Below are 19,729 nucleotides of genomic sequence, written 5' to 3'. Positions count from 1 at the left end.
GCTTAATAAGTTGTCAGAAATTCAGGAGAATGCGTGAGTTGTCTTGTGAGTTTTTTCTTCATGTGACTTTACTCTCTGGATCGATGTTACACTTGTTTTCATTTTCTTACCGTTGTTGATGTGAATTTTGGTTGATTTTGTTTTTTAAAGTATTTTTTTATTTTTAGATATATTAAAATAATTTTTATTTTATTTTTTAAATTTTATTTTTTATTTTGAAGTGATTTAAAAATATAAAAAATTAATTTAAATTTAAAAATTAATAAAAAGCTAATTCAACCATGAAGCCTTAGAAAAATTCAAATTATGTCCAAAACATGGGTTACTTTTTAAATGATAGTGTTCACATTGCACATTTGCAATTAAGTTCAATTTTTTTTTGTTGAAAAATATTTTTATAAAAATTTAAATATTTTTATTTTAAATTAATTTTTTAATATTTTTAAATTATTTTAATATTTCAATATTAAAATATATATATATTATTTTAATATATTTTTAAATAAAAAATATTTTGAAAAACCTAAAATGTTTAACTCTACTGTTATACATATCAAAGCGTACGTTTCAAGAAGCATGTTTTATAATTTATTTTTGGTGGATTTTATGCATTGATTACAAAGGTTAAAAACTAATTATGAACTGTCTAGTAAGAACTACAGTGGTAAAAACTTAGAATTAAAAAATTTATTTTTTTTATGATTTCAGATTCGAGTCATATGATTGGTAATATGATAATCACTAGAGGCTTATATAATCATCAATTTTAGAGCCCGTAAAATTAATCGAGGTGCTTGTAAGCTGCCTTGACATCCATGTTAATAAAAAAAATCAATTATTAAAGGTTAAAGAAATACACTTTATTCTTCTTCGTTGTCAGAATCCAGATCTCATGCTATACATACATACAGTGATAAAATAAAGCTATCATGAATTCTCTACTCAGAAAAATTTAAAATATGAAATATAAATGAATTGTACGTTTTAAGAGGCATCTTTTATAACTTGCTTTTAATGTTATTCGTTCATGATAAAGGAAATGAGAGGAGAATTTTGGACATAAAATTCTATGAAGACATCCCTTGTGTTCACTCCACCATGATAAAACAGAATTTTATATATATAATTGGATTTCAAAGAATTAGCGTATTTTATTCCCAACAACGTGAAGTGGAGCTTGTCTAGGGTGTCATTGAAATTACAACAGTGATGATGACAGTTTAAATTGTTTTTCATTTAGAAATACATTAAAATAAAAAAATTTTATTTTTTTTTAAAATTATTTTTAACATCAGTGCATCGAAACCTTCTGAAAACATAAAATAAATTCATTTCAAGCGAAAACAAAATTTAAAATTTAAGGGAACGCGGTTTGTATCGTGTTTCCAAACACACTCTTAATAACATGGTTGACAGCGCGTTCTTGTAATTTCTGAGTTTTTTTTAGATTAATTTTTTTATATTTTTAAATTGTTTGGATGCATTGATATCAAAAATAAATTTTAAAAAATAAAAATATATATATTTATTAAAAATACTTCCAAACAAAAAATACTTTAAAAAAATTACTATAACACTAACCAACAAGCTCATAGTAAGTCCCGTTTCAAATAATTCTCCAACTTCTCATAGGAAATATATTTTATTTTATTAATAACATATTATAGGACGATCTCATGGTGTTAGTGAATAAGAATATGCTCGTATCATATTCTCTTGTTTGCCCAACTTGCCTGCAAGCACATAATATCATAATAATATTCCATGGAAATGTGGAATATTTGCAGTGATGTCCATTGCTGGAACTCTCATTTTCCATCTTCATCGCGTGACAATATTATATTCACCATGATTGACCTGCCAAGCTTGGAATGCTAGTCGTGCTTCCGTGCATCTCTATTTATTATTAATCAAATTACTATTTTTTATTAGAAAAAAAAAAGATAAATAACAATAACCCTCTCCCACGTGTCCACCATGCAAGATGGTAACTGTAAAACCCAAGCAAGGAAGGTGATTATTGTATCTTCAGTCGGGGGGGGATTATTTCAATATTCTCTCTTCGTGAAAGTTATTTTTGTATAGTGATTTGTTTTAGCGGTGTTAATTGCAGGTTCTGCCATAAAATTAATTAATTATTTATTTTTAGAAGAGATAAGGTTGAAATTAATATCATGTGATGGAGTTGCGTCTCAATATGTTTTTTCAAGGTGTAATTATTCAGTCTTGGTGTAATTTTATGCGCGTTGACTTTGACATTGATGAATCATTACTGGCCTAGGATGTTATTCTTATCTCAGTGAATAATAAAATTGTTTAATATATAATTTTATTATATTCAAAATATTTTAAAAAATATCATATTTCTCCTTGTAATTTTGTTGTATATTTATTATTTTTATTGTCCATGAATCAATACAGGATAAATAAACCACTACTAGGCATTGTCCTGGGATGTTTCTTAATGAATAATAGAAGTGATTAATATGTCACTTTTTATTTGTAAGAATAAAAAATATAAATAATAATTCATTTCTTGTTTGAATTTGATTTTTTTTATTTTCATGTTGTGGGTTTTATTTTGAGACACCCTCCCTTGACGCGGCAAGCGAATTTGAGTTAGATCGACATGATTTATATAAGTTTATTGAGTGTGAATAGCAATATTCAGATCTATCATGGACATGATAAAAAATATTCAAAGCTTAATTAACTATTATTATTTTTTAAAAATCAACACTCGTATTCTAAAAATAAAGATTGATTATCGTGTTCAAATCTCAAATCCCTATCCTAAATCTCAATATTTTTTTACGGAACCTTCATTATTAAGAACAACACACAATAAAAATTTACATTAGATATAATATTTTATAATAACTTTTATCTTTTATTTAGATAACTAATCATTTACTTATAACATCCGAAATATTAATTAGTATTTTCTAGTTATTATAAAATTAAATAGAAGCTTTTTTATTATTTTTACTTTTATTAATCCTAATAAAATCATTGAGATGTCCCTAGCAACACAAAAACGTACACTTAAATAATCTAAAGAGGAATTTAATCTTTAATCAACGTTACTTGCCATCAAAATAAAATAAAATAACTCTACTCGTCAAGATATCACATGCTTCAACTAATATATAAATACGATGAAAATCTTATTTGATAGCTATAATATTTTATGCATTTTTATATACCTTCTAGCAATGGAATTGAGAACCCCACAAAAATGATTACAACAAAAAAAGTTTGACTCGTTAAAATACAGCAAATGGAGAGAGTGGTGGCGAAGACGTGTGGTTGTGGATACATAAAAACTTTACTTCTCATACAATGCAACCCTCGCACGATTTCAAAGGCAGGCGGAGACATTGCATTCGTTGGACTTTCCACCCAACCTTATCTTATTTATTTTTATTTTTTTTACAATATTATCCAAATACAGTATAAGGTTAATTTCATCTTGATTATTTTTAATTAGAATTTTACCTTGTTCCCTGTTGTTTTTTTTTATTAATATAAATATTCAAATCAGCTTACGTGCACTCGACTAATCCTACAAATATCAAATTTTACTTTGTTCACTGTTGTTCTTATTTTGATTAATACGTAAGATTTTTTATAAAACAATTAATATGGTGAGAACTAATATAATGACATTTTTATCCTATTAGAGTTCAGCAACAAAAATCTAAAAGAGCGACTTTCACTTAAGACAGAAACTCATGTCTTGTATTCTTAATTGAGATTAATTGAGAGAAATATTGTACTTTCACATAATTTATTAGTTATTAGTAAATTGATAAGAAAACAATTAGATTTTTCATATGTTTACAATATAGTAAAATAATTTAATTATTTTTTTTAAGAAAAATACTGTCATCTAGGGGATTTTTTTTACTTTTGACTTTTTAAAATATAGTGATAAATTATTATTAGAAGGAAGATTTTTTTAACATGTGTCTAAGAGTTTTTTTGTATTTTCATCCTCCTTATTTGTTTATAATTACATTAATTAAAGAATTATTTAGTATTTTAATAAATATAAAATATTATTTAAAAATTAACAAAATTTATTGAATTCGAACAATAATCTTCATCTCAGATTTTTTTTAAATAATAACATCGTCTTAACATTTATTTTTATATATAAAAAAAAGTGTGAACTGACTTATCACAAAACGCGGGCCACCTGGAAACTAATTAAATAAAAAAATTATATTATATTTCAATCCGGTAGAATTAGCAATATTTAACTTCGATTAGTTTCACTGCTTCAAATGTCAACGGCTGTATACAGCAGTGACAAGACTTGCGATTAAATAACCTAAACACACAGACTTTGATTCTCCGTGTGGGATTATAATAGCTTGTGATTGTAATTTAAAAAAAAATATTTTATAAAATGTATTGTTGATTGAGATTTGTTTGATATTTATATATGTTTAGTTAAAATTATAGTTGAAATTAAGGTTGAATAAAAATTAGTTTAATGTGTTTGGTTAAGAATATTTTTCAAATTGAAGTTATAAAATAATTAAAAAAGATATATATTAATATTGATGAGTTTTAATTTAAATATTGTAGATTTAACTACTGCTATTACATCATCAAATAAATAATACTTATATAAAATATTTTTTATTGTTCCATTAAACTATTTACAATTCTATCACGTATGAAATCCATCCGACAAGGACTACAGTTTCCTTTATTTCTTAAGCGCACAACAACATCAGGTAAAATATCATCATAAACAAAATTGGGAATGCGATCAAATTCTGCAAATGCTACGTCATCAAGCGATCTCCTTCTAATTTATGTAGTGTCATTGAATAATGTTAAACACTAATTTTTCAAATAAAATACAATTAAAAATAAAAATAAAAATTAAATTTGGTTTAATATTGGACTGGACCCGGTCTCCCTGAAAAAATGAAAAGTATATCCACTATTCACGTGAATGGTGAATACACTTTCTGCTTTTCATGTAAATAATGAAAAATGAATTAATTTATTTTTTACTGTGCGGAGAAAACAGAAACAACTTGGAGCTGCTTTCAATGGCACGCACACTCCCGCAAATTCTGATAGGTACCTTTAACAGTAAATAATATTTTATCACTTACCAAACATCTGATACATTGAGTTTTTTGTGGAATGAACTATGAAGCTTTTTTTACTCGACGCAAAAAAGTGCTGAGGTTGCTAATATTTTTTTACTGTAAAAAAAACTCAATTGAAAACTGGAAGGTTTATACGGCATTGAACGATATAAACAGAGGATTCTACGTGCTAACAAATAATAAAGAGTTTGTTAATTGTAATCAAAAATTAAATTTAAAAAATAAGATAAACAAGTTATTTTTTAAAAATATTGAATATGTGTTTTAGTTTGAAATTAAATCTTTAAAATTTTAATTGTTCTAAATAAATAAAATTAGATTTTATTTTACCATTTTTATTTATCATCAAAATTTATTTTTAACAAGAACCTTGCTAACTTAATGTATAAGAATTAAATTGTGGATATATATATATAGAATGACATACTTATAATTTTAAGGGGTATAGTTCAACTGGTTAGATCTCAAGTTTGTTTCCTAGAGGTTACTAGTTCGAGTCCCACAAATCTCATAGCTACTGAAGGTTTACATGGTTGTTAATTTTAGGGCCCATGAGATTAATCGAGGTGTGCGTAAATTAACCCGAACACCCACATTAATCTAAAAAAAATATTTTTTTTTCCAAGGAAATGAAATAGAGTTTATCTATATGAAACACAATTTTCGCATAGCTCTCTCTATAGAAATTTAGGCTATTTCAATCTATTCCTGACATATATTTAAAAGTTTGGAGCTAGGTTTTTCTCAGCATGAGTGTTAGACAGGTTATTTACATTCGAATAAGTATATTCATAAAAAAAAGAACGTTTTATTTTTATTTTTGTTATTTTAAGAATAAGATAATAATAATATTAAGGAGTGAATGAACTTGTAATACGAGGAGAATCGTAGGGTTCAATCTTTTTCAATTTGTTTTTTATTAAAATTTATTTTTTAATTATTTTGATGGGTTGATATTAAAAATAGATTTTTAAAAATAAAAAAAATATTATTTTAATATATATTTTTTAAAAATCACTTTAAAACACAATCACCATAATACTCTCAAACACCCTCTCCCATTTAACACATTTAACATGTGAGGTTAATCCCACGATTCACAAATAAACTAATAAACGAGTGGAGCCATTTCACGCTATTTATTTTGTCGAAGTAAGATAAAGAACCAGTCAGCTCATTGGTTATCTAACATTGATTGAAAATATAATAACGTGTATAAGTAAATATATAATAGCATTTGTTCAACCTCTTCTATCTAAACTTGACTGCCAATTCATCCGAAGCATCTGGATCTTCTTATTGGATAAATAATTAAGTTAGGTTTGATCTTACGGTCAAACTATATTTTTAAAAATATTTGAATTTTTTTATTTTTAAATTATTTTTATATATATTTTTTATTTTGATGTGATATGATGTTAAAAAAATTTAAAATAAAAAATATCATCTTAATATATTTTTAATAAAAATTATTTTGAAAAATAATATTTACTACGTGAGTATAATATATTTAGTGATGTGTAAACATTTTTGTAAAAATGAATTTGAACTAAAAATATATTTCAATATATTATCTAGATATTTTTAAATGGTTTAAATATCATATTAATCTAAATAACCTTTGGAAAACATTCTCAACCGCAATACAAATACAATAATCATCATCAAATGCAATAGTAATGTATTGGGATACATGGTAACAATTTGTTGGTTTTTGCATTTTAAAAGTGTTTTTGAAAAAAAAAATTCTTTGCTTCAAATTAATTTTTTTATGATTGTCAAAGAACCATCTCGACCGAATAGCTTAAACTCCTAGGTGAGGTCCAAAGATATAATTTATATTATTCTCTAATACATCCTCTCAAGTGAAAGCTCTTTAGGTTTGAAGTTTGCATAGGCCCACACTAACTTGTGCTTAATTTTTATCAAATAAACGGGAATAGCGAGATTCAAACTCGTGACCACTTGGTCATAAAGGCTTTAATACCTTGTCAAAGAACCATTTCAACCTAATAACTTAAGCTCTTATATGAGGTCAACTCTTAGGTGAGGTCTTAAAATATAATTTATATTATTTTCTAACAATAATATTTTCATATCGTTTTGATGTGCTGAAGTTAAAAATAATTTCTTTTAAAAAAATATTATTTTAATATATTTTTAAATAAAAAATATTTTAAAAAACCACCGTTACTATAATTACAAACGCCTTCATAATTCATTGCTTGTGCGGCATGTGTGCTTGTGATTAACATTAGCAATTTCTTTTCTTTATTTTCTTTACGCAATCATTTGACATGTAATACTTGGCATGGAAGAAAAAAAAAATCCATGACAACAACAGCAACAAATACCAACAATAAGATCGCGTGAGCGTGTTTGGTAGTGTGGTAGTAGTTGCTTTTCAAATAGTTTTTCGTGCTGAAATACATGTCAATGATGTTTTTTTATTTTTTAAAAATTATTTTTTATATCAGCACATCAAAACGATTCAAAAAATATAAACCGCACTCAATTTTAATAAAAAAAAAATTTGAAATTTGGTTAAACACAGGGCCGAATAGATAGTCTTCCTTGTTTTCCAATGCAATCAAAATGGGATTCAAATTCAACCACAAGAAGGAAAATGATAATAACCTATTATTGAATCAGTTTTCACGCGTCAAATCAAACTTCATTCTTATTGAGTTTTCGACAAACCATTTGTGTTCATACTGCTGCATTCATGGAAAGATAATAATCGGTGATGTTGCATGATTGCATATGAAAAGCTGAACAACTCTCCACCGGAAAGAAAAAAAATAGAAACCTAATAGAGACAGAGGTCGAGCTGCCAAGGAAACTCCCACAGGAAATATGTTTTATATACCCTCTCTCAGTTTAATATGCAATGACGATACAACCCGATGACAAAACCTTAAAAAGCAGCGTAAACGAAACCCTAAAAGGAGATAGAATGACAGAACTGGCAAGAAACCCAGGCGAACAAAAACTACAGGAATGAAAGATGGACAGAGATAAAATGCAATCTAGCTTCATTGAAACTGGAGAATAACAAAACAAAGAGAAACATTGCCAACCAGAAAGGATTCAAGGACAGGAATGTCAAATCCCAGCAAAAATTGCAGCTCTCCCAATGACAGGGAATGAACAAGACCCTGCCAAGCTGGTTGTGCATTTAATGCACAGTGATGGCAAGAGGCCAAGTGAGAAAACCAACAGCCCCACAGTTGAGCCAGCATGAAGAACCTGACACCCAAGACACAGAACATGGCTCTCCATCTCATAGGTGCGCCGCACCACACCCATAAAAGAAGAAAGAATAGCAAGCGAGAAAGCCAGCTCAATCGGCGCCAACAGTAGAACTTTATGTGGTTGGGTAACCCATGTTGCTTTAATTTGTGGATAATGGTGCGGTAATTCTTTTAATTGAAATTGATTCTGAAACTATTTATTTTTTATACCGTATAATTACAAAAATTAATTATTTTTTTAAAAAATATTATTAAATTTTAAAAAGTTTATGGACCTGTTCACGTATTTAATGGATTTAACTATTTTTTTTTAATTTATTTTCTATTTAATTTTATTATTTAATATTTAGTTAATTGAGAATTGAATTTTATAAAAAAAAAATTCATTTTCTATGAAGTTATTGTCTTCCAAAAAAAACATTCTATATTGGATTGGTGCTTGATCTTGTGATTTTTTATTTTTGTTTTTATATAGATAAATAATTTTATTTTAAAAGAAACAAGTTATTAATCATGTTGGAATCCATGACCCCTGCTCATGGGTTTGATATGTTGACCTAGTTACCCGATTCACAGGTTTGACGGATTTACTTGTCGAACCGATATTTTTTTTTATAGTTTGTGGTCCTTTAATTTCTTTAATTATTTTTTTATTTCATCCTTTAATATTGGGTTAGATGAGAAATAGACTTCATAATTTTTTTTGTCTGCTTTCTTTAAGGTATATCACGGTCTCAAATAAACATTTATTTTAGGGTTGATGCTAGATTTTTCGAGCATCTATTTTTTATCATATAATTAAATAAAAATATTTTATAAAAATAAAAAAAATTATTAAACCTAGTGGTGTTCATGACCTAGGTCGTGGGGTGATCGAGGTCGATTTAGTTTGGTGTCGTCTCAATATTTTTTAAAAATTTATATCTTGGAGTTTTTTTAGATAATAAGCCATATTTTTATTTGTCATCTAAGTTGTTTTTGGACTAGTGAAATCATCTGATTTATATTGGATCAGCTTCCACATGATTTAAATGGAGACTCGGGCTAGGCATGCGGTCGGATCGTGAGGTTTATGAATTTATTTGGTTGGGTTTAATGAAATTGCCAAAAAATTCTCCACTCTCGATATTTTTTTTCACATTTTAAAAAAATTAATCCGCGTACGACAGAGTATGAGCCAATAAACTAGTACAAAAAAGTATAATGCATGGGGAATTTCCTGTAGCAAAAAAATATTATGCTCCCTCTCATATTTCACTATGAATTGAAATAATATATTTATTTTTTTAATTTTGATCATCAAATTTTTTAATTGATTGCATCATTTTGTGACCAACTTAATGGACAACTTCTTATAATTTGTTATAAAAAGAAACAATTAAAAGATTGGTGACTAAAGTGTAAAACTTGAAAACATTTCATGTCCTATCTGAAATTTGCGTGAAAAATTCTTTTTAGTCCACTTATTCCCCTTTTCCTTGCTTCACATTCCCTATGATTCTTGAATTTTTTATTTTGATTTAAAACTTTATATTTTTTTTATTTTTCAATTCTTAAATTTAAGGAAAAGGGAGAGAAAATCGTCTATTTGCTACAGGTTCTTTCCCAGAAGTCGAACATTTTGACGTGCAATGAGTTCTAACACTTGTCCTCATCTGTGAATCGAATGGTTAGTGGGTTTGGCTTCAATCGCGGTGGTTTTGACTTGATGTGTATGTACATATATATGAACGTGGAATTAAGAAAGAGGGAAATGGAGAAATTCTCAAAGAAAACTTTAATTTCCAAGTGATTCTAATCATCTTATACGCTGGAAGCTGTAACTTTGCGACCTTGGATTCTTCCAATCACCCTCTTAATTTCGTCTCTCTTCTTTCCCTCTCCCTCCCATATCTCATGCTTTTCTTAACTTTATGTAAAGAAGAATATTATCGGATCAGTAAAGTGAACTTGTGTTTAGTTGAAGCTGCCTTTATCAACATGGATCTGTAACTGTTGCCATGTTTTGACCATTTGCCAAGCCTTTCTCGTTCTCTACCTGTCTATTTTGATGATCGTGGTTCACAACTTTGCATGGCTGTCCTCATGCTTGGCTAGCAAAATTCATAATCATGGAACGGAAGTGTATTCTGTAGGTGGTTGGTCACAGGCTGCTATCAAAAACAGCTGCTGCTTTCACTCTGCTATTTCAATTTCATGGTGCCCAGTGCTCACTGCATGATTCTTCTATCACTCTCATCATCTTCACATGCCATTAACAAATCATTGTTGATTGTGTGGTAAAATCTTTGCCTATAAAGTCATAATCCCTTAAGTTCACTGGTTGTAGAAGGACTTGATTTCTTAAGATCGACCAGCTTGCTGTTTATACGCTAGGTTATTTGTATTGCATCTGGTTCTTCACTGGGCTAAAGCTGTTTCATTCCCTTCTTCTGAACTTCCTGGCCGAAGGTCCCTTCATGGGTGAAAAGAAAGGACCCATTACGTTATTTGTTAAGTTCGTATTAGTTTGAGGACCCGCGCTGCTCTGGGCCAGTAAAAAAGTTTGATTTTTTCAATAAATCCAGTAAAAATTGAAATAACTCAAAATTAATTTGACAAATATTGATATATTCTAATAAAGTAAATGAATTATACAGTAAAAAATAATCTTCAATAAGATCAAAATAAATCTCAAACATACATATTAAACTGACAAATAATTATTATAGGCAGTACATTTCCAATCGGCTAATATCTATATATATACCTCTCTCTCGTTAGAAAGACAACATCTCTACTTTATTCTTAGCATTGACATCTTTCACACGCAACATTCCCATAACCAGCAGAGTTCAATCTCATAATGAAATTCCCCTGAGTCATCTACGTCATGCCCTAACTCATGATAGAACTTGTAATAATCTTGAGGGTCCATCATGGCCTATGTTGTCAATGGCGGCCTGATATAATTTATTCTGGATAGCATATCGAGCAATCTAGATCACTGGTGATCACGTTTATCCTTCATTTCCCTGTAGTTGCAGGAGCTTGCATTTGAGAGTGAAACAACTATCAAAATTATGCATAGTAACACAGATATGGTAAGGTGATTGAAGGGGTGTCTATGGAATGGCGGTGATTGGTCCAAATCTCACCCCAAGGGTAATGAAAGGGATGGCAAGGTTTCCTGATTTCTCAAGAGCTTCGATAAGGGCTGGCTGCTTACCCCCGACCTGGTTATTCAAAGTTGGTTGACCAAAGAACTACTGTCTTTGAAAGGAGTTCTTGGGCTGATTGTTAAGGAACTGTGAAGATAGATTGAGGTTGGCAATTGCTTGGGGAATTGGTTGGTGTTGATATGAATGAATGGAAGTTGATGCTGCTGGCATGATCCTGTTGGTTGGATTTCCACAAGCTATTCCATTGTTTTCTAGGCTGGAAATAATCAATCTCCACATTATGCACCTCGGTATCTTTCTTCTTACCTGCAAATCCTTTTTTTCTTTGACTTGTTCCTAACTTTATCCTGTTTTCATGGCCTGCTCAACATATCTATGAAATGTTGTGTTGAGCTCAATGAAATAAACTCCTCGAAATGGCCCAATTCCACAGCATGCTGATCTCCCTTGCTTGGAACCTTTATGATCCGAATTTTTTAATTAAATCAATTCCCATGTTCAAAAATCACCAACGATTCAGTGGAAAAAAAAAACAGAGAAAAAGGGCCTGGTGGACTAGGTCCTTGAAAACCTTTCCGGCAGATGGATTAGCCTCTTCAACATAAATCATTAATGTTAGATATGCAACGGGCCTGGTCGTTTGCCAATCTATAACGTTCTCCCTTGAATGAAATCATAATGCTTTGCTTAGTTTATTTTCTAATGTCGTGAACTTTAATTGCGTGTTTATTACTAATCCTTGTTTTTTAAAGAATACTTTTTATTAAAAAATATATTAAAATAATATTTTTTTAATTTTAAAATTTTATTTTTAATATTAATACATTAAAAAAACACTAAAAAAATTATTTTCAAGAAAGAAAATTTCAAAATCTTGATGAGCCGCAACACTAATGACAAAGAGAATGGGCCCACAAAATCATCTCCCCGCAATAATTTGGGTTTGAGCCAACAAATCCAGCATCAATGAAAAACTGAAATGGGGGGGATTGTTGATGAGTGTAGATCGCAGTACATACCAAATCTGGAAGCATGATTAATTCTTTGTTCAAGAAAGCTGTTGAGGTCAAAGCGTGAATGTTTGAACCACATTAATTTCTTTTCCAGTTCACAAAGGAGCTTGGAAAGAGCTTTGTCGTGAAATGTTGCAAGCAATGAAGTTTCTTTCAAGCAGCTACCATTACTATCTGATCTGTCTGATAGCGGGCAGACAGCCCAGTGGTGGCAAACTCATAAATGCAAATTTCCTGCCCCCTATCTTGTATATTTCCTGTCAGATCAGCACCAACATATAGATTCATATGGTCATACATCAAATTCAGAAAAAAATGGAAAAGAACAGAAGCATTGAATATGTACATATAATGCTAGCATGGTAGAAGGCAACAGCATGTTTCTTTGGATGCTCGGATGTTGCTTTGCTCCTTGTTGAAATGAGGAGTACAACACAGAAGGATGGCAAATATATTGAATTTTTCCGTGGCGAAGATTAAGTAGCAAATTCTATGGTGAGATTGAGTCCTATGACATGACATTTGTTTTTGTTGGACCTTACGTTTATTCATCAATTATTTGTTAGAATATGTGTGTGTGGCTGTGTGGGCCTAGAATTTCCTGGCTTCATTTTATTTTTGTGCGATTCTTTCTGAACTCAAGTGTGCATGCATATGCATCATTAGCAATCAGTTCCTTTGGAGAATAAACAGGTGAACGATTGAATACTGATGTTGATCCAGTGGTTGGCGCTTGCATAAGCTATGATAATACTTTAGCAAGATTTTAGTCAACATACAGTCTTTCAAAAATTAAAATCATATTTGTTGCTGAATATAGGTCACTGGTGAATCTTGATAAGTGAAGGGTTTCCTTGTTTTCATCCTGTCTGTCGATAAGTATATGCTTATTGCTTGGTGAATTCTGCGAATTCTTCCATTTCACGTATCAAGCTTGGATACAGAGTGTCAGAATCATAGTTAGCACTTCTCTGAAAGTTCTTGGAATTGAGCTGCAGTTTAACATATTCTTAGTTAATATAATTGATATCATGTTTCGCGATTGGTTAACGAGTCTAAAAGTTCAAGAGAAAAAATAATATAGTCTAGTATAGTTTCCAATTTATCATGCCTGTAAATTCCGCTGTCATAATCCACGAAATGGAGATGGGGTCCCCTGCTGCAGCATTATGGGGTTCAGATTTTAGGTAGAATAGAATGAAACAGTGTGCTTGGAAGATGAAGGAAAGTTGAACACTTATTATGTGAGATGATGATATATGGAAACGATCCATTGAATCAACAACTATGTGATAGCCCATTAATTAAGAACAATCATAAGATGTTACAGAAATCACTTGCTTGATCCCTATAGGTAGACATACATATCAACACAGTAACATTTGCGTGCTTTTATCTTACATGCCTGAGTCCTTGCTATTGAGTGAAATTCACCATCTTTATAAATAGAAAGCTAATTTACACTTCTTGGAGATTGATTCAGATTTAACAGGAAAAGATGCCTGCAAAGCAGAATTGCAGATTGGTTATCCGAAAAGATAAGATGCCTCTACATCATCAGTAAAAATTGAGAGGTAGAACATAATGAGAAAAATACATACTATAAGATCTCGAACTACTTTCATGGAAAAAAGTTCGTCTTTGAATGAAAACTCTGTGTAGTTGAAGACTATGTCACATTCCAGGGCAACCTACAAAAACAGAAGTTGATTAAAGGGTTATAAGATAAAAGGGTAAAATATAAAATCATTCTCTGAACTAGGATTTAATTTGTGAGCATTCAACAACCGACTGTGCTAGCTATTTATCAAGAAAATGAAAACTGACCATGCTAGCTAGGGAAGCAAAATCCTCTACAGTTCAATTATTTTTTGCAACGAGGACAAGGAGATAACTCCCCTATCATTTCAAAGCCATTCGATAACCTCTTTAATTAGGTTCACTTGATAAAATACTATACAGAAGAACAAACCTTGATCTTGGGCAATGTTAGACGAGATAACAGCAGGTGAAGTCTAGCATCGCCTAATATTTTCATCTGTAAAACATTCTTCCTTGCCTTTTCTTTTGAGACACCTTGATCAAAAATTCTGGTGACATTTAAACGAGGAAGAGAAATCTGTGCTGTTAAACCAACGTTGTCACTATGAGCTGGCTGATAGAACTGAGGAACTCGAATTAGTCCTATTGGGATTCCTTGATGGAAAATATGAAGCCTTGAAGGGCTATATTTTATGCCAACTTTGTTGTGGTTTTGAGCGTTTAGTAACAAAGAGACAACAGATGAAATCAACAGTGTTGAATTGGAATAAGCATTGAGCTTGTATGAATCCACTCTTATCGTCTCCAGAGAAAATCTTGGCTCTTGAGGCTTCAAAATGAAGACAACAACCAATGCAGCTATCCCAATGGCCACGAATAGGAACAGAAAGAAAAACAATACAAATAAAAAGCAGGTCTTGAAAGAACTTGCATTATGGAACGCGGGGCAACAAAAACAACCTGGATTTTTTGAAGAAACATCCATGTCATGTCTTCATGATGGTGTTTACCCCCCCGAAAAAAACAAAAAAGTATGGCTGTTATGCTACTTTGGCATAAGTTATTGGCCCTGTTTCTGAAGGAACTTGATGTTTACTTCCTAACTACAGCATTCCCATATTCCTTTCTTCAGATGACTTCATCAATAGTTTTCAAAATGTAACTTTGTGCTCAAAGAAAGGATCACACTTTCCCTAAAGTTGTTTCTTCAATCCCAATTCTTAGAGGTGCATTAACCTGCAACATGTGGTGGGCTGCTTAAGCTCTCTTACCATTTAATGGGTCATAGGTAGCCCAAGAGCTTGTTTCCACAATTCATTTTCTCCTCGAACTGGCAAGATAACACAATGGACGTTAGCTTGAGTCACTGCTTTTTTTTTCCCTATAAAAAAGCCGACCAATCTGAAGTTGGTTGTGAGATCCTCGTGGATTCTATGTCAAAAGCCAAAAGTTAGGGTTTTTTAGAAGCTCCATTCTGAAGCTTTTATACTTCTTTTTTAGCTTTTTCTTCATATTATCCATGAAACAACAGCTATTTTAACCAAATACCTTGTGTCTCTAACCTTCAATGCCATCAAACAGTGTAGCAGACGGTTAGTATTTATGCATAAAAGCTGGATCAGAGATACACTGACCAATACTGATTCAATATTGACATTCAACAGTTGGCATAGGCCACAGCAGTTCTCGTAGTTTTCCTGATCTGGGTATGTGACAACAAAATTAACTGACGTTTCAGGTTTTTGGGCTTTTCCCTGTCATATGTTATAGTTCCATGCCTCAATCATGAACACTGAAACGGATCCGCAAAATAATAATAATGAAAGAGCACCGAAATTCTTCCAATTCATTTTAACCTCTAATTACAGTTTCGATGACGAATAGAGTGACACATAGCATAGGATTAGTCTTTGGAGCTCATCTCTCCTGTTGAGCATTAAACATCATAGGAGTTTATACATTTTATAGAGCATTAACATTAACAAAAAAACCTATGCCGTGTGGCTATTCTACTGTAGAAATTTCACTATGGATTATCTCACAAATCACGGTAAATTGAAAGTTATTTTATTAAAATTTTCAATTTGATCTTCGAATTTTTTTTTTATACAATTGAGCTCAAATTTGCATCCAATTGCATATATTTTTTTTGGGAGACTTGAATTGAAAAAAAAAAGACCGAAGTGAAAAAATTGGGTAACATAGACGGCGACTTTGAGATTTTCTTGAAAATTTCATTTTAGTTCATCATCTTTTCTGTCTAAAAAGTAATCGGTCCCTCTAATTTTAAAAAATCTAATTTTGGCACCAATATTCATTTTACTTTTTTTTTCAGTCTCTTTTTTGGTAGAGAAGAAAGGGGGTCGCTGGATTACAGCGTAGAGAAAAAAAATTTTCGTTGGCGATGATTTAGACCACTAAAACGATCTATATTTATGTCAAATGGTTCAATATAATGATGAGAGTTAAGATTATATATTTTTTTACCTTGAAATCGCCTAAAAAAACTAATCTGAGCTTAGAAAGATTTTTTATTTCGAGTTGATTATGGGTTTTGTGATGATTTTTTTAATTCAATTTGGTTTTCAAACTGTTTTTTTGCACAAATGAGCTTTTTTAGCCTAAATTTGCACCAAATTGCATTTGGGGGGGGGGGGGGGGTTGATTAAAAAACAAAGGACAAAAGTGAAAAAAATGGATAACATAGGCAGCGACTTTGAGATTTTCTTGAAAAGTTCATTTTAGTTCCCTATCTTTTTTGGCTTATAGGTAATCGGTCCCTCTAATTTAAAAAAATCCAATTTTGGTACCAATTTTCATTTTCCTCTTCTTTTAGTTTTTTTTTTGGAGGGGAGAGAGAGTCGCTGAATTCCAGCGTAGAGAGAAAAAGTTTCTATTGGTGATGATTCTGGTTACTAAAATGGTCCATTTGTGTGTCAAACGGTTCCATATAATGATGGGAGTTAAGATTATGTGTTTTCTTACCTTGAAAGCACTTAAAAAAACAGATCCGAGCTTGGAAATATTTTTTGTTTCGAGTTGATAATAGGTTTTGAGGTGGTTTTTTTTTTTAATTCAATTTCGTCCACGAACTTTTTTTTACACAATTGAGCTTTTTTTAACCCGAATTTGCACCAAATTGCATATTTTCTTGGGGGGAGGGTTCAATTGAAAGACAAAGGATTGAAGTGAAAAACATTGGTAACATAGGCGGCGCCTTTGAGATTTTCTTGAAAAGTTCATTTTAGTTCCCCATCTTTTTTGGCTAATAGTTAATCGGTCCTTCTAATTTAAAAAAATCCAATTGTGGTATCAATCTTCATTTTCCTCTTTTTTTAGTTCATTTTTTGGTGGAGGGGAGAGGAGGTCGTTGGATTCTAGCGTAGAGAGAAAAAAAAATTTGTTGACAATAATTCCAGCCACTAAAACAGTCTTTTTTTGTGTCAAACTAATTTTGGGGAATGATAAACAACATGTTTTCTGTCAATACATACAATGCGTCGTTTATGTTTTGGTCAAATAATGGGACGAATGGCATGTCATCCCACAGGTGGGCCAGATGCTTGGCCTAGCATGCCAAGACCACAATATCTGGCTTCATTCTTTTATTTATTTATTTATTTTTATTTTATTTTTTAAAATACTAATTTTTATATGTATTTGTTAAAATAATTTTTGCATTTATGTTTGGGACATGTCATCCCCCCTCTCTATGATTGTTTTGGATTATTTAGTCTTTTTTAAATAGCAATTATTTTTGTAATTATATTGGGTGTATATAATTTTTTTTATGTGGTTAGTGTGATTCATCTGTAATTTTTTATATTTTATATAGATTAAAATTATTTTTAAAAATAAAAAAACATTTACTTTTTATAATATTTTTAATATGTGTAGCTTTACATAAAAAAAGCTTTCTTTTTATTTTATTCAGTAAATTTTATGTGTGTGTCGATTTATATTAAAAATTAATTTTACTATCATTGCCTCTTTTTTTTCAATATTAATCAACTAAAACTAGTATATTTAATTGGCCAGAATTATAACCTAAGTAATTAATTTTTTTTAAAAAAATATACTTATAATATCTAAATATTTTATTAAACAAATAATATGGATCCACTGCGTGTCCAGGCCCTCCAGGGCACTAGTTGTATAATAATCTATGAAATCTGCATTAATAAAACATTGGAAGTTAAAATTTAAAGCAAATGGGGGGATGGTTTCCCATGGGATATTTTTATCTGATTAATTACTTTCCTAGAAGACAAATATATTTATTTGAAAGAGACCCCTTACCTGATTGTTCATTGTATTGGCCTCAGATTTCCACACTAGAAAAATTAATATTTGTTGGCTCATAAGCAATTATACAGCTACAACATAGAGATAACCATCTAGGTGGTGGTCCAGTGGTAAGCGTTTGGGACCAAAATGTTTGCTCCCTCTGTGGTCTCAGGTTTGAGCCCTGTGGTTGCTCATATGATGGCCACTGGAAGCTTACATGGTCGTTAACTTCAGGGCCCGTGGGATTAGTCGAGGTGCACGCAAGCTGGCCCGGACACCCACGTTAAACTAAAAAAAAAAAAAAACCCTCCCTGTTATTGAGAGAAATTGCTTCTAAAATCTAATAAAATCTAAATCATGATTCGTGTCATGATCATAGGGCTTGTTTGATTTTATATTTAAAAAAAATTTGAAATTTTTTTATTTTAAATTAATATTTTTTAGTATTTTTAAATCATTTGATATGATGATATAAAAATAATTTTTAAAAAATAAAAAAATATTATTTTAATATACTTTTAAATAAAAATCCGCTACAAACACAATTTCAACCGCCAGTTATCTATGCAATAGTTTTTTTTTATAATAAAATAGATTTGATTTTTATTTCTAAAGAAGAAGTGGGAAAAGGACTTTTTTCTGTGCTTATAAAAAGGGCAGAGAGGTCAAAAATTGTCTAGACTCTAGACAACAGTGGCACGTGCTTTATGGCCGATGCTGCTCAGCTCAAAAATTGTCACGCGACAGCTTCTTACGCACCGTCCAATCCCAGTCATTTTTCTTTTGTACGGTATTTTTCAGTCTCTGAGAGAGGGCTCGCAAACCTAGGTGTCGTGATCTCCAAGAAATATTACAGTGGGGCCCATCCCTCCCCCATCCCTCGACATCAATTTTGGAGCCACAGGGGGGCGGCGATGATAAAGCGTCTTTGTTTTTTGTATTATAATATGTTTTTTTTTTTAGTAATTTTAAATAGTTTTAATGTATTAACATTAAAAATAAAAAATAATTTAGAAAATATTATTTTAATATATAAGAAACAACATAGCACTCGACAACCCTTTGAAAACTACCACCATTTACTACTATATGCCACGCGGTAAATGGTGGAGATTGGCTCAATCTCCGGAGCTCGAGTCACCACCCCCTGCCAGGTAGACAGGTACATTTCATGTTTATTTTTACCCCGGTTACTCCGCCGAATATTTTTCTTTTACAAACTTAAAAAGAAATATAAATACATTATAAAGTAAAGAATTTGATGCATGTACATATTTTTTAAATATTGATATATTAAATAGTATGTTTTTTTAAAAAAATATTGAGACAGAGATATA

General features: G+C 30.6%; 1 protein-coding gene across 1 annotated transcript; it reads right to left on the bottom strand.

The window, feature by feature from the left end:
* Positions 1-13,821: 13,821 nt before the first annotated feature.
* Positions 13,822-15,387, bottom strand: LOC18094683 (uncharacterized). The gene is made up of 3 exons (XM_024582934.2): positions 14,536-15,387; positions 14,165-14,254; positions 13,822-14,065 (listed from the first exon to the last, which is right to left on the bottom strand). The coding sequence occupies exons 1-3, from the start codon at positions 15,088-15,090 to the stop codon at positions 14,003-14,005; spliced, it is 708 nt and encodes a 235-aa protein (XP_024438702.2). The 5' UTR covers positions 15,091-15,387; the 3' UTR covers positions 13,822-14,002.
* Positions 15,388-19,729: the final 4,342 nt, after the last annotated feature.

The sequence above is a fragment of the Populus trichocarpa genome, chromosome 1, assembly GCF_000002775.5.
Source record: "Populus trichocarpa isolate Nisqually-1 chromosome 1, P.trichocarpa_v4.1, whole genome shotgun sequence".
In the NCBI taxonomy this organism is placed as follows: Eukaryota; Viridiplantae; Streptophyta; class Magnoliopsida; order Malpighiales; family Salicaceae; genus Populus; species Populus trichocarpa.
The sequence above is the reverse complement of the archived record's forward strand: the minus strand, read 5'-3'. Positions and strand labels throughout refer to the sequence as shown.

Coding starts and splice junctions, on each gene's coding strand:
- LOC18094683 (XM_024582934.2), bottom strand. CDS start 15,090: ATGGATGTTTCTTCAAAAAATCCAGGTTGTTTTTGTTGCCCCGCGTTC. Junction 14,255..14,535: donor TAACATTGCCCAAGATCAAG/GTTTGTTCTTCT, acceptor CTGTTTTTGTAG/GTTGCCCTGGAATGTGACAT. Junction 14,066..14,164: donor AAGTAGTTCGAGATCTTATA/GTATGTATTTTT, acceptor TCTGCTTTGCAG/GCATCTTTTCCTGTTAAATC.